Genomic DNA, 14,225 nt, shown 5'->3' with positions numbered 1-14,225 from the left:
ACAGCATGATGAGCAATAGCATGCAGGAAGAGGGAGCATCAGAAGCATGTAGTGTGATCGCTCTGTGGGAGAAATACATGATATTCGTGCTTTGCAGCATGAGTGTATAATATCATCAAATGAAATTCATTGCATCTGCAGATGATGGAATCAAACATGCAAGAGATGTAAATTCACTGCCATGAGCTACATCACACATCCTTTCTGAATGCCAAGATTTTTCGGGGGTGGGAGCTTTACTTTTGCTAATATGCAAAGAACAGCAGAAGCTATAGTTGAACATCAAGTGTTGGTGGCCACTCTCTGAGCCAGTGCCTCTAGGTTTGCATGTTGTCACCCTCTGTGGCCTAGACAGGTCCACCACTGGCTAAAATACTGTCATTTTCATTGTCTGCATTGTTGACCACTGCCATGTAGATAAGGGAAATCATACAGAAGTTTTGTAAACATGCATTGCCCACATACACAATCAAGGGGAATGCATGGGCTGGCCATCTCTATCAACATGAAGATATGGATAACATTAGTCATCCTTGCTACTGAGACCTTTTAGTGCCTGACTGGACACACTAGGAATTTTGCATAATTCAGCCTTGCAGATCCTTGACTAGTTTCTTGATGTGATGCTGCAGTATATGAAGGAAATTTAATATTTTCCACAGATGGTAGAGAAGATTACCATCATGAATTTTACAAGGCCCATTTCCCTGAGGAACTGGGGGATGTTGATTGCACACACTGTGCAAACAAGATCTCACCTGCTTCACAGTGTCCAGTATATCCACCACAAGGGCTTTCAATTCTATCCATTGTCTGGTGCTTTTTAGTACTCAGGACATAGCTACAAGGGTTTCCACTATATTAACAGCTAGATGTTCTGCAGTGTATGGTGTGTTATTTATGGGAACATGAAGAAATGTCGAATGCTGTTTGACAGCAGAGCAACTGAATTATTGCTTCACTTCTGTATGACAGTAGAATTTGTTTGTAAATTTGGAGGGTGGAGGTCTCTTCCCCACACAGGAGAAGCCATCCTGAAAAAAAAAAAAAAAAAAAAAAAACTTGCTGAAAGTGGCTTTCAGCACATATATTTTGTTTGATATATTGTCCATTGGACAAATGTCATTTGGATAACCATGAATCCTTATATCTGTGCACCATTCTGACAGTTCCCATGTTTCCCAAATCTTGCATGTGTGTGACCTTTACCAGAGTGTCATGCTGGATGATTTTTCACAGGATCATCTCGTTGGTATGTGCAGAAACTGTCTGGTATGTGTAGGCTGGAATACACAGTTCTCATATGAGCAGGTAGCAAGATATGTAATAGTGTTTGCTGTGGTGTGTTTCAGATGCTGATGAATATACACTGGAGCCATGGATGAAGACCTCCAAACAATACTCCCAGACCATGGCTGAGATTACATATAACCTGCCCATCCAGAGAAAAGTAAATTCAACTGTTTGGACTCCTGAAAGGGACATTTCAGTTGTGTGACTAGCTCTAGTGGCACACCACATTATGCACCTGAGAACTGTAGCCAAATATGCATGGTGTGCATTGTTATACAGTTTAGTAATACACAAGCAGATACAGCATGGGAGCAGTTCTAATAGAGACTTGTTGCAGCACCAAATGAGAAATCTGGCTCATGGTCATTGCAAGAACTGACCATAGTGGCAGCCTCGACGAGGCAGAAGTGGATGTCATAGTTTGCAGCATTGACAGAGGTGGCATATGGCCCAAAGTTATGGGTCATGATAGAGAGAGCTGAAAATAAAACTAATGTATGCATTATCGGACCCAGTCTATGCATTACAGTTCATCTACTGGCCACATTGTGCATCAGACATTAACCCACTTGCACAGGCTAAGTTGGCAGGACAGATTTGTCATCTTTGCACAGATTAAGTTGGGGAGCTTGTGTTGGCAAATGGATTGTCTTGGTATGAGACTTGGAATAAAAAGGTAAGAACAGCACTTCAACGCTTCTGTTTTGAAATAGAAAGGAAGGTTTCATTTCAAATGTGGACAGCTATTGCCAGTTTCTTCTTTCACTGGAAGATTGCTTGAAGCAAAATATTTTCGTCTGGTAAACTAAGTTTGCAATGCAGTAAGGTAGTACAGACTAAACCTACACTCTCTAAACTGCTCAGAAATCTAAAAATCATAAAGGTGACTGTTTTTACTTTATATGTTGCAAAACTGTAGCACTGGATCCCAGCAGATATCAGAAATATCTCATCATATTTACAATTTAAAATCTCTTTGATGTACCTCTCAAGTAAATGGCCCTGCACTTTTCACAACTCCATTACCAAGACCCCTTATTTTCAGAGGAGCCAGAAGCTGTTGAGGGCTGGGGGGGGGGGTGATGGAAGGTGAGAGGGGTACTTAATGATCTAAAAAGGGCAATTTTTTAAAACTATTTACTACCTCAATATAGATTCACTTGGAGGACATTTTAAGCTTAGCCAGTTTCCCTTTTGGTGCTTGAATTATCATTTCCTGATTAGTCTTACCCTTCCCATGGTTGATACTTGTATATTAGCCCTAGTGGAAATAACTGTGATCATACTATAGATAATTTGAGGGGACCCATGTAAGTGATGCAGCTTTTTAAAATAACTAGTTCCAAAAGACAAACCACGAGAGTCCTTCTAAGATTAAACTCTTTAAAATATTCACCATAGAACTTCCTCGGAACCTTTTTCTTAAATGTTTCCATACTATTTAAATACTCTTCAGGCTTTGCGCCAAAATACACACACAACCAATCAACTACCATTCAAAGCATATGCACCCAATGAAGTACAATATTTAAATTAGTTTTAAAAATCTCAAAAAAGAAACATTTTCTGGTGTTCAGGACCAGTCATTATACACTAAAAACAAGCAAATTATGGATCTTAATGGCTTTTTTTTATCAATCAGAAACTGAATCAATCATAGATTTTGATTGTATTTTTCCACCAATCAAAAGAAAAAAAGTGTTAAAATCTATTGTTAAAAAGTGATGTTACCAAATGGTCCCCCATCCACATGATGTCCAGACTCGATCCTGATTAGCTTCCAAAGTCGCACAAGATTGGGCACATTCATTCTAAATTAATGATTCTCTCCCAAAATAAAACTTTTCATGTTAATTATATCATTTAAACCTGGTGGTCAATCTGCCATACATGCTATTTGCCATCTAAATTCGCAACATTCCAGGCGAAGCTTATAATCACCTTCTAAAGCCTGGATAGCTACAGAGTCAAAGACAAAGAATGTATACTTCCTAAAACTTAGATATCAAAGCGTGTTTAGCCAATGCATTGTTTGCATCATGTTTACTGATGACTAAGTTATGTTCATAGATCCTACGTTTTAAACATCTCATTGTTTTACGTATATAAAAACTTGAACATGAGTCACTCAAGGCCAAATAAACTACCCCAATGTAAGTGCAATCAAACCTTTTCTTAGCTGTAAAAAACATGCTGTGAGCATTCAATGTAATACTTAAAAATGTTTGCTCTCATACGAACAGTTAGATTAAATTACATACACACACTTTCTCTCGTACAGAAATGAATGGAACCACCAGTTTAACTAACACATATACATTAGATAGATATAGATATATTAACACTTACCTTGGAATAGGTAATTTAAATATCATGCATAAATGTAGACCGAGTATACATAAATTCTCTTTGGCATGCATGTGACACACATATGGTCTTCCTTAAAAGAAGACGCCACCACCACGGTGTTTTTTTTTAATTGTTGCCGTATGGTTCTGGCACCCTTGTTCCTAATAAAATCATGCACATCTCTGTAACAGTGTTGCCCTTGTACTAACCCCATTACTAATTCGTTACATCATCCAGTCAAATTAAACAAATATAATTAAACTCTCAAACTTTTACTTCAGTAATCTCATGGTTATAGGTCTCAAGCGAATCTGGTTGCATATCTTATTCAATCAAAACAATACTTAATGTTCTATTGATATATTTTATGTGCTGTATATGCTATGTTCTGTTGACGTATATGAGCTCAGCATGCTGTAAATACAATATAGTATATATAACATGGTGATCATGTTAAGTTGTACATTCCTTAGTGCTGTATATTTTTACTGTTCGTTCACACAAATGTATGTAATTTGAAGTTTTCTTCCCTGGTCTCCACTGAAAATGGGTTTTGCCCAGTCTGACTTTCCTGTTGTGCAAAGATAAAATGCATTTAATTTTTTTTGTTTATCTTTTGTAGAAGTGTTTAGCATGGTTTGCAGTGATTTTTGCAGTTTCTTATTTTCTTGGATGTTTAATGCATATTACTGTATTTCAGCCTCCAGAATCCTTTCCTGCAACCTCAGATCTCATCTCTAGTAATATGAAACGTTGGAAGAAGATCCGACAAAGGTAGGGAATAAGTGGGATATTTTCAAATAAAATAAAAAGCAGAAGCAAGGGTGTTATATATATTGTCCTGTCAGCCGAGCTGTATGTGAGTTTGTATTTATGCCACATGTATTTGTGCAAGTCAATAAATTTATGCCTGAGAATTCTCCTTAAAAAAATAGGGGGGGGCTTCCTTATGTGTGAGTAGTATGGTGTACTATACTCTGAAGCATGGCAGCAATTTAACATGCAGTATTAACTGAAAAACATTTGATACTTTGTTTTAATGACTTTTATGCCTTACTGACTCATTGTTTAATTAGTTGCAGCTTAACATCTATGAATGGGGATCTTGACTGTCATGTTGCAAAATTGTCATATGTTCTAAGCAACTGCATGAAACTACTGTTTAGACTCAGTACTGTACTGGCCGCAGTGTCCATTCTCATCTGTTAAACTGCAGTTATTTGAAGTGTTAATAAGGCGTGACAGTCATTAAAACAAAAAGTATTAAGGGTTTTTCACTTAAGATTTGTTTCAATATCTATCATTCCTTATTGACAGTTATGTTAACTGTATGCAGTTTGTTTTAATAACTGTCATTCCTTACTAGCACTTCAACTTATCTGTATTTGGTTTAACAGACTGGTGCAGGGATTCCTGTAAACAGTACTGTTGTTTAAATGTTTTGTGTAATACAGTACTTTTGTAGTATGGCAGTGAGTAAAACATTCAGTACTGTTTTTAAGTTCAAGAAAAAACTGCAGACTTGTCTCACACCTTGTGGAACATTTGTAAAATTAAAAGAAAGACCACAAGAAATGGTAAAGCACTGTGTCACACAAAAATTACTTTAATCCACTGATGTAGCGCTTTCAGCCCAAAAATTAGGCCTTCATCAAAACAAACTGATTATGCTATAAAAATGGGACAGTTTTTTTAATCAGTACACATCAAAACACTCAGATCTCGGTTTTCTTAAAACTTATATATATATATATATATATATATATATATATATATATATATATATATATATATATATATATATATATATATATATGCGTGTGTGTGTGTGTGTATAAAATACATCCTAAATAATGCATTCATTTAATTTTTAACAAGCATATAAACTATTTACATTTATTACAATAGACTTTTCTTTTCAACATAGCTTTATAGGTGACACCATTATTAAGCCCTGGTGCTCTGCATGCATCCAAACAACCTGCCATTTGACCTCTCTAAATCAAGTTCCCCATCTCTGTCTCCATTGAAATCCACTGGAACATGATGTATAACTGTGAAAAGAAACTTAACACTGTCATTGTTACCCACACAGTTTAAAGTGTGCTTATAAAGAGCATTGTCCAAATTTCACTTTCTAATGGCATAAAAATGTTCATGCATCCTGTTTTTAAGTTGCCTATTGATCTTCCCAATATAAAATGAAAAACAGGTGGAACATTTTGCCATGTATACCACAAAGGTAGATTTACAATTGAAAATGCCTGGAACATGCCACATCTTATACTGGGTTACAATATCAAATTCTGGTCCCTCTGAAATGTATTTACAAAAATTGCAGCTTTTGCATTTAAAAGTTGCCTGTGTTACCTTGGGTCTTTTTTCTTTGTCTACTTTCTAACAGTTCTTTGAAATTCCTTGCTCTTGTGTTAACAAAAATGGGGGCTTCTCCTGCTACCATCTGAAGATCACTGTTAGAAAGTAATATTCTCCTGTTGTTGGACACTATATTTTTGATTTCTTTGCTGCCTATGGTAAAGGTTAACAGCATTGACGTAACCCAATCCTCCTTGTCCTGTGTGTTTCCTCTGAGCCCCTCCGTTTCGTCTGTACTAATAATGTCATGCACAATTTTGGAAGAGTACCCTCTGCTTTTAAATCTAAAATGCAGTTCCTGCACTAACAGATCTAACTGTGCTTCGTCACTTGTAAGTCTCTTAAGTCTTACTAACTGCCCCTTTGTAATGTTGTATTTCACATAAGTGGGATGCATACTAGAATAACTCAAAAGTTCATTACTTGCTACATTTTTATAACTGATGCTGGACCCCAAAAAATCTTTATCTTCCTCTTTAATAACCTCTAAATCTAAAAAACAAAATTGTCCCAGCTACCAGTAAAATGCAAAAAAAAGGTGGTGCTGTTAATTTAAAAGCATACACCAGAAAACTGAATTTAAAGTTGTTAATGGGGAATCAAGAAAGTAAACAAAAGGGTACCCTTCCAAAATTGTGCATGACATTATTAGTACAAATGAAAAGGATAGGCTCAGAGGAAACACACAAGACAAGGAGGATTGGGTTACATCAATGCTGTTAACCTTTACCATAGGCAGCAAAGAAATCAAAAATAATAGTGTCCAATAACTGGAGAATATTAGTTTCTAACAGTGATCTTCAGATGGCAGTAGGAGAAGCCCCCATTTTTGTTAACACAAGAGCAAGGAATTTCAAAGCAATGTTAGAAAGTGGACCAAGAAAAAAGCCTCAAGGGTAACACAGGTACTTTTAAATGCAAAAGATGCAATTTTTGTAAATACATTTCAGAGGGATCAGAATTTGATATTGTAACCCAGGATAAGATGTGGCACGTTCCAGGCATTTTCAATTGTAAATCTACCTTTGTGGTATACATGGCAAAATGCTCCACCTGTTTTTCGTTTTATATTGGGAAGACCTATAGGCAACTTAAAAACAGGATGTATGAACATTATTATGCCATTAGAAAGAGAAATTTGGACAATACTCTTTATAAGCACTCTTTAAATTGTGTGGGTAACAATGACCGTGTTAAGTTTCTTTTCACAGTTATAGATCATGTTCCAGTGGATTTCAATGAAGACAGAGATGGGGAACTTGATTTAGAGAGTTCAAATGGCAGGTTCTTTTGGATGCATGCAGGGCAATGCTGTCAAATGGTGTCAACTATAAAGCTGTGTTGAAAAGAAAAGCCTATTATAATAAATGTAAATAGTTTATATGCTTGTTAAAATTAATGCATTATTTAGGATGTATTTTGTACACATATACATATTTTTATATTAAGTTTTAAGAAAACTGAGATCTGATTGGTTTGATGTGTACTAATGATGCTATAAAAATGAGATAGTTTTTTAACAGTTTGTTCTGATGAAGGCCTAATGTTTGGGCTGAAAGCGCCAAACCAGTGGATTAGTCTTTTTTGTGTGACATAGTGCTTCACCATTACTTGTGGTTTTACTGTTTTTAAGTTGTCATACCTTACAGCCTCTCACCAGCTTTAGCACCTAGACTTATACACAGGTGAGTGAATTGCAGTGGATTTCTGGTCTTGCACTTTCTCCGCAACTTTCAATTAGATTGACTATACACAACAATGTAAAATAGTTCATAGGTGATTCAGATTGAATATGCACTGCCCTAGGTTAGTAATTTAATTTGGTAGGGTCTTCCAGCATTGCACAGCTTTGTAGAAAGTGGACATAAGGGATGCAGTGCCACGTGTGTTTATAGCTTTATTGCTCTGTGAAGGCTTCGAGTAGCTGATTAGTATTCATTGTCTATCATATATAATTGTATGTTTAAAAAAGAGTAAAAGATTAGAAACTCACAGGACAAGATCAGTCCTTTTGGCTAATGAGGATGGAACTAAAGCTGGCAGGCTTTTCGCCATCATAGCATACCATGCTACAAGCTCCTCCATGTTTATTTGTAATGCTCTGCTAATAAGTTTCCCCTCTTAAATATCTTCTGCTATGCCTAAAGCTAGCATCAGACAAACAGCCTCATACCATATTTTTGCTTTATCTTGATTATTTTTGAAGTTTCAAACTGCATTGTGTTTTTTTTCTATTATATTCTGCTTTTCTGTACATAACAATCAGGTTAGATACAATTAACTTTTTTGTGTGCTTTTTAGGCATTGTCTGTACTGTAATTCTTTACTCACATGTTTTAGCATTTTGCATTGCAGAGACTCGCCTTTATTTTTTTTTCACCAGTTGTTGTATTGTTATCGTCAGACAGATTTTTGTCTTGCTTGTTTGCATTATGGCTAGCAACACTTCAGAAAATGCAAGTTTAGGCATACAAATCACATTTCAAGCACGCTGTCCATTTTAAGAGCATTTGGTGCATAGTGTGATATGTGCAAGCATACCTCAACGTGGAAACATCAAAAATCTGAACAGAGGCCCACGAAAAATAGGTACAAATCTTGTATGCTAATTAACATAAAATTTGCACACATAATTATGTAACCCACCCACCCTGATGGAATTGTGGGATACCAAATTTCAAATGTAAACTGAAGAACAGACAACCAAAATATGGCCCTGAGTCCCCCTGCAGCCATTCCAGTGTCCCATTACTAGGCTATTTCACCCCATTTACCATAAACACTTGTCATGTGCATACTGCTTTACTTCTACGATGATTATTTGGATTTCATTTAAAACTTTTATTTTACATTTTATAGTACAAGCACTAATAGACATCTGCTAAACAAAGCAATACAGTCTCAATGAAAATAGACTTGGCATTAAAACTTCTCTGGCCTTGAAACTCACATTCATTGAAACAGCATTGAAACCCACATTCAAAGAAAATGCAGCTGGCCAGTTGTGGATAAAGATTACCTTTGGGCTGTTTTCAAATCATAGGCCCCTTGCACACAAAACAGTCATATATTCTTTGATGTACCTTTCTGACTGTATTAAATTATATCCGTTGTATAATGCAGCACACTTGTTAGAGTGCATTTTAAATTTGTTGTTTTGAACATTTTTCCAGTAAGCAATGAAACAGAATGCATGAACCAATAATGACAAAACTGCCCAATTCATAACATTTCCATCATGTAAGTCTACTCAAACTTCTACAGTCCACCAGTATTGGTAAATATGCTTAATCTCTACAGAAGTAAAAGTCATCTAAATAATTTCACATTAAAGAGATCTGTAACTAATGAAGAGGTTGCTGCTAGCAAACAACTTTTATATTTCATTGTTTCATCTATAAGTAAAGTGCCTGCTGCCCTTGAAGAATAAATTGCCTATGTTACATTAAAAAATGATAAGCTAGTAATATTTCAATTGGGAATGGATGGCAAACTGATAACAGGCTCATAGTTACTAGATATCTTCGCGAAAGGAGGACAATCTCAGGAGAGCAACATCCAACCCCTTTAAAAGTACAACACAGTATAGTGTCAGCAATCCATCTACATACTGTGAGAGTAGAACCCACAGCCTTCTGCAGCAAAAGCAAGTATGTTAACTGTTGTGTTACTAACAATGCAAGTAGACTCTGCATAATCAACACTAACCTTCTCTTTGCCTGAAGAACTGTGCAGCACAAGACATCAGGAAAAAGCGAAAAACGTTGCTTGTATAATCTTAGAAAGTTGCTAGAATACAATCTTGTGTTGTCATGTGTTTCTTGAAAGATAGGAAGACTGAAACTTAAATGGCTATCATTATTTGGTGAATTCAGTTCTCACTGAGTTGCCAGAAAACCACAAATTTTATTTTTATTTAACATTTGTTTACCAGGAAAGTCCAATTTGGAACAAAGCCAATTTTCAGCAGAGGCTCCAGACCCATATCTTTGTATCATGGGAGGAAACCAGATCACCCAGAGAAAACCCACACAAACACAGGGAGGACATGCAGACTCCACACAGCAGGCACTTCAGCCAAGAATCAAACCAGAGAAGTTCTTGCTCTGAGGCAAAAATACTACCACTGCACCACTACACCATCTGAATTTTAAGATGAGCAGACCAAATGTATGAGCCAAACATTCCAGACATTCTGTGAATTTATACAACTGAGAGCTACAACTCCTTCAGTCAGAAGTGGTGGTATGACTAAAGAACTCAGGCTGTTGCTCCCCTGTACCTAAGGTACAGAGTTTGAGCATGGGTAACCTTAACCACCGGGCATACCTAATTGAGGCATTTTACACACACACACACACACACACACCAAATGATTGCACGAACCTAGAAATGCAGAGTTTAGCACACACACACACACACACACACACACACACACACACACACACACACACACAGATCAGATGCTTTCACGGACCTGGAAATGAAAAGTTTAACACACACACACACACACACACACACACACACACACACACATCAAATGCTTGCACAGACCTGAAAATGCAGAGTTTAACACACACACACACACACACACACACACACACACACACACACACACACACACACACACACACACACATCAAATGCTTGTAAGGACCTGGAAATGTAGAGTTTAATGGCTAATTCAAACATGCACTTCTGCAAATCAAATGCTCGCATGGACCTGATATTTGAATGAAATGCAGAGTATAATGGCTCACTAGTATAAGTCAAAGTAACACACGCACACACTTCTGCAAATCAAATGCTTGCACGGACCTGGTATTTGAATGAAATGCAGAGTTTAATGGCTCACTAGTTAAAAAAAAGAAGAAAAAAAAGGCAGACCTGACACACACACTAGTAAAAGCGGACCTGCAAAGTTCTGCAAATACCGGACACACACTGATAAAACGGACCTGCAAAGTTCTGCAAATCAAATGCTTGCAGCAGAACGGACAGGACTTGGTAATTTAATGAAATCCAGATTTTAATACACACACGGCTCACACTAATTCAAAGTAGTAATAAAAGCAGAACGGACATGGTAATTGAATGTTTGTCATCCTCCTAACCTACACACACACTAATAAAAGCAGAACGGACCTGCCACACAAGTTCTGCAGATCAAGTGCTCGCACGGACGGGACCTTTTAATTGAATGAAATGCAGTGTTTAATGGCTCACGCAAATTCAAAATAGTAAAACAAAGCAGAACGGACTTGGTAATTGAATGTTTGTCCTCCTCCTTACCTGGAGCAGCTGGGGAAATGTACACATGGCTCGCACTCTACTTTGGCTGGCCAGAAGCAAGATACAGTGAATCCCTTAAGCCCTCAGCCTAGCTGGCAGGCTATTCACGGAGCTGATGTCATCGTGCATGCCTCTGCACGTGATGACATGAGCCCAAAAGCTGGGGGGGGGGGGATTAAAAGCTGGAAATTCAGAAATTAAGGGGTGCCACTCTGGAATCGTGGCATCCCATTATTTGGACCTCAAAACCACGAAAAATTCGATACAGTTGAGAGGTCTGTGTGCAAGTCCTTTATTCTGACTTCAGCCCAGCATAGAAGAAACAAATCTGTCAGTCTGGTTCATTCAACAGAATTTAAACTGGGCTGAGTATGCTGGGTGAGAAGAAAACACTTTCTCTGCCTTCTACCCCCTTAACCACAATGCACTGCAGTGCTTGCCTGTTTACCAAATTTTTGCCTGTCTTTGGGTTAGCTAGAGGTGAAACGGTCACAGACTGTTTCTGACTTTGATGTTGCTGTTTTTAGAATAAGTTCACCGGGTTGCTGTTGTAGTTAACGGAAGCTGATTGGTTACAGATCGTTCACCTGCTTTTCATATTTCAGGTCATACAGAATCATCATTTGTACTTAATTTTTTGAAGATTTAAGGCTGCACTTCCCTTTCACCCAAGTTCCAGGAGTTTCTTTTCTTCATCTTAAAAGCTTGGGCAGCTTCCTCATGCCGTATGTCTGCCTTATAACCCAGAAATGAGAAAGTATGCTGGTATATATTCAGGTGTGAAGTTCCTCAGAACTTTCTTGACACCAACCCAAACAGAGAGACCACATATATCACTTTGGTCTGTCAGCTGTATGGCTTTTGCCAGTTTCTGTTGTAAGTGGGCAGATAACTATCCCAGTTATGGACCCTTCCTGTTTTCCTTCACTTTTGACCAAAAAGTTATTTATGTCAGCCAAGAGGTGCAAAAGTAATTTCAGAAGGCAGATGCCATATAAAGGCAAGCATTCTAAGTGTTTGTTTTGTCTAGGTTATGTTCATTTTTTAAATCTTTTGTCCCTAAAACTATAAGTAGTTGAGTAGCCTCGGTGACCAAAAGACCACACACAAGGTAGGATGACTTCTGAATCTATCCAGTCAGATATCCCTCAGCAGCTGTGTAAGAGGCTTAGGAATTTTAAAGCTTCAGAAGTTAGTTATCAGGTTGGACCTGGGTATCTCTGCTGTGATGCTTAAAGAGCCCACAGGTCACCCAATTTCAGTTGCTGCTCCAGCTATCGCTTCCCTATGAGACCAGCAAGTTCCAGTATGCAGATACTTCCATAGTGACCGACATACGATAGGCAAGACCACAGAAGGGAGAAACAGGCTGATTATTTCTGAGGGACCTGAGTGTAAACTGTACATCTTAGTCCAAGACGAAGTTTACAGTTCCCTTTTAAAGGTAATCCTTCTTGCTTTGTCTCTGCAGCCTCTCAAGAAGGAACGGCAAAAATGCAAAACATTCCTCTCCTTCGACCCTTAGTGACCCCGAGAAAGTGTAGTAAGTATTTTTTCAAGTTCTTTTTAAAGCAGTTATATTCTTAAAGCCATCCCATTTCCATTATTTCCCTCACAAAGAGGGTAAGATACTCTGAAGTGAGGGCTCTTAATCTGAGGTAGAATCTCTTGCCTTTTCTCCCAGGGTCCATTCTTCATTGTGTTTTGAATCAGAGATCAAGAACACCCCTTCCACTGATTCATCCTTAGAAAAATCTTTCATTTGGGGACACATTTAAAAATGATGCAGCATTTTCAATGGGAGGTTAAGTAAGTTCCAGATGATTTACTCTATTGGGTGGCGAAAGCCAGGGTACATTTTAGCTAGGCTTATATGGGCCCTAGGGCCAATAGCTTAGTACCTACCTATGAACCTATGTGAGGCTTTCTAAACCTTCTGCTGCACCTCGTGCTCAAGGATTTGCAGGATACATTTTCCTCAGGTTTTGTTTAAACCCAGAATCTCAACCTCCAGCACCTAAAACATCACAGGCTTTATAAAACTCCCAGTACACAAAATTCTTATTTAAAAATCAGTTATTGAATTCTGCTGTTGTATTCATTGAATCTTGCCTAATGAGAAAAACAGTAGAGCCATGTACAGCTAGAAAAATGTGTACTCTTCTGCTAATCTTTTTGTGCCATTAACTACCAAACTCGTATGTTTAGGTATTTTTTTATCTATTTTGGATAAGATGAACAAGTTAATGTCTGATTTGTCTGAATCCAACATTAAATCTTCTGTCTTGTTCTTCCTGAATTCTGTTACTCAAGTAGCTCGGCACTGTATTAAATGCAGTAGTAATACAGCAGATGCACCTTCTAGAGCTGCAGCTAATGAGTCTGTATTAAGGAGATATTCCTGGTTAAAGATGCAATCTTTGCCTAAAGATGTCAAGACCAGATTGTTAGCTATACCTTTGGACCAGGAAAGTTTTTTTTTTTATTTATCTAGCAGTTGCTGGAAAGAGGTGAAAATATGCAGGATTTTAAGCAGATTTTTCTTTTGCTTATCCCAAAGTCCCAAAGAAACTGTCCATCCAAGTCTGGATAATTTTTTCTCAAAACACAGAAATCTCAACAAAAAGGTAAAACGTTTTGTAAAAAGAAGATCTGATGCTGTCTTTTTCATCTGGGTTCAGCCATTGAGGTAATCTGTTCCAACTTGGATCCAAGACCAGCCATATCCAAAAGACTTCAAGCCCCCCCCCCCTCTGCTCCTCCTCATGTATCCATAGTACCATGTTCTGTTAGGATTACCACAGATCTCGTTTGCTGCTTTCCTGGACTGCAGCTTGGTCTCGAGCTCCATTGGGGTGTATCCTTTTCTAGTATTTGTTAGCTAAATCTCTCCCCCACTCCCTTTCCTCTACCCT

General features: G+C 37.7%; 1 protein-coding gene across 1 annotated transcript in view; it reads left to right on the top strand.

Annotated features, from left to right (window-relative positions):
- Positions 1–14,225, top strand: part of LIN37 (lin-37 DREAM MuvB core complex component) — a gene marked incomplete in the record, with an annotated part of 817,002 nt that overhangs the window by 621,787 nt on the left and 180,990 nt on the right. Inside the window, 1 exon segment of the mRNA XM_044080439.1 lies at positions 4,343–4,416. Within this exon segment, the coding sequence (XP_043936374.1) occupies positions 4,343–4,416 (74 nt within the window).

The sequence above is a fragment of the Protopterus annectens genome, chromosome 8.part0, assembly GCF_019279795.1.
Source record: "Protopterus annectens isolate FY-2018-M chromosome 8.part0, PAN1.0, whole genome shotgun sequence".
NCBI classification, from domain to species: domain Eukaryota; kingdom Metazoa; phylum Chordata; order Ceratodontiformes; family Protopteridae; genus Protopterus; species Protopterus annectens.
The sequence above is the reverse complement of the archived record's forward strand: the minus strand, read 5'-3'. Positions and strand labels throughout refer to the sequence as shown.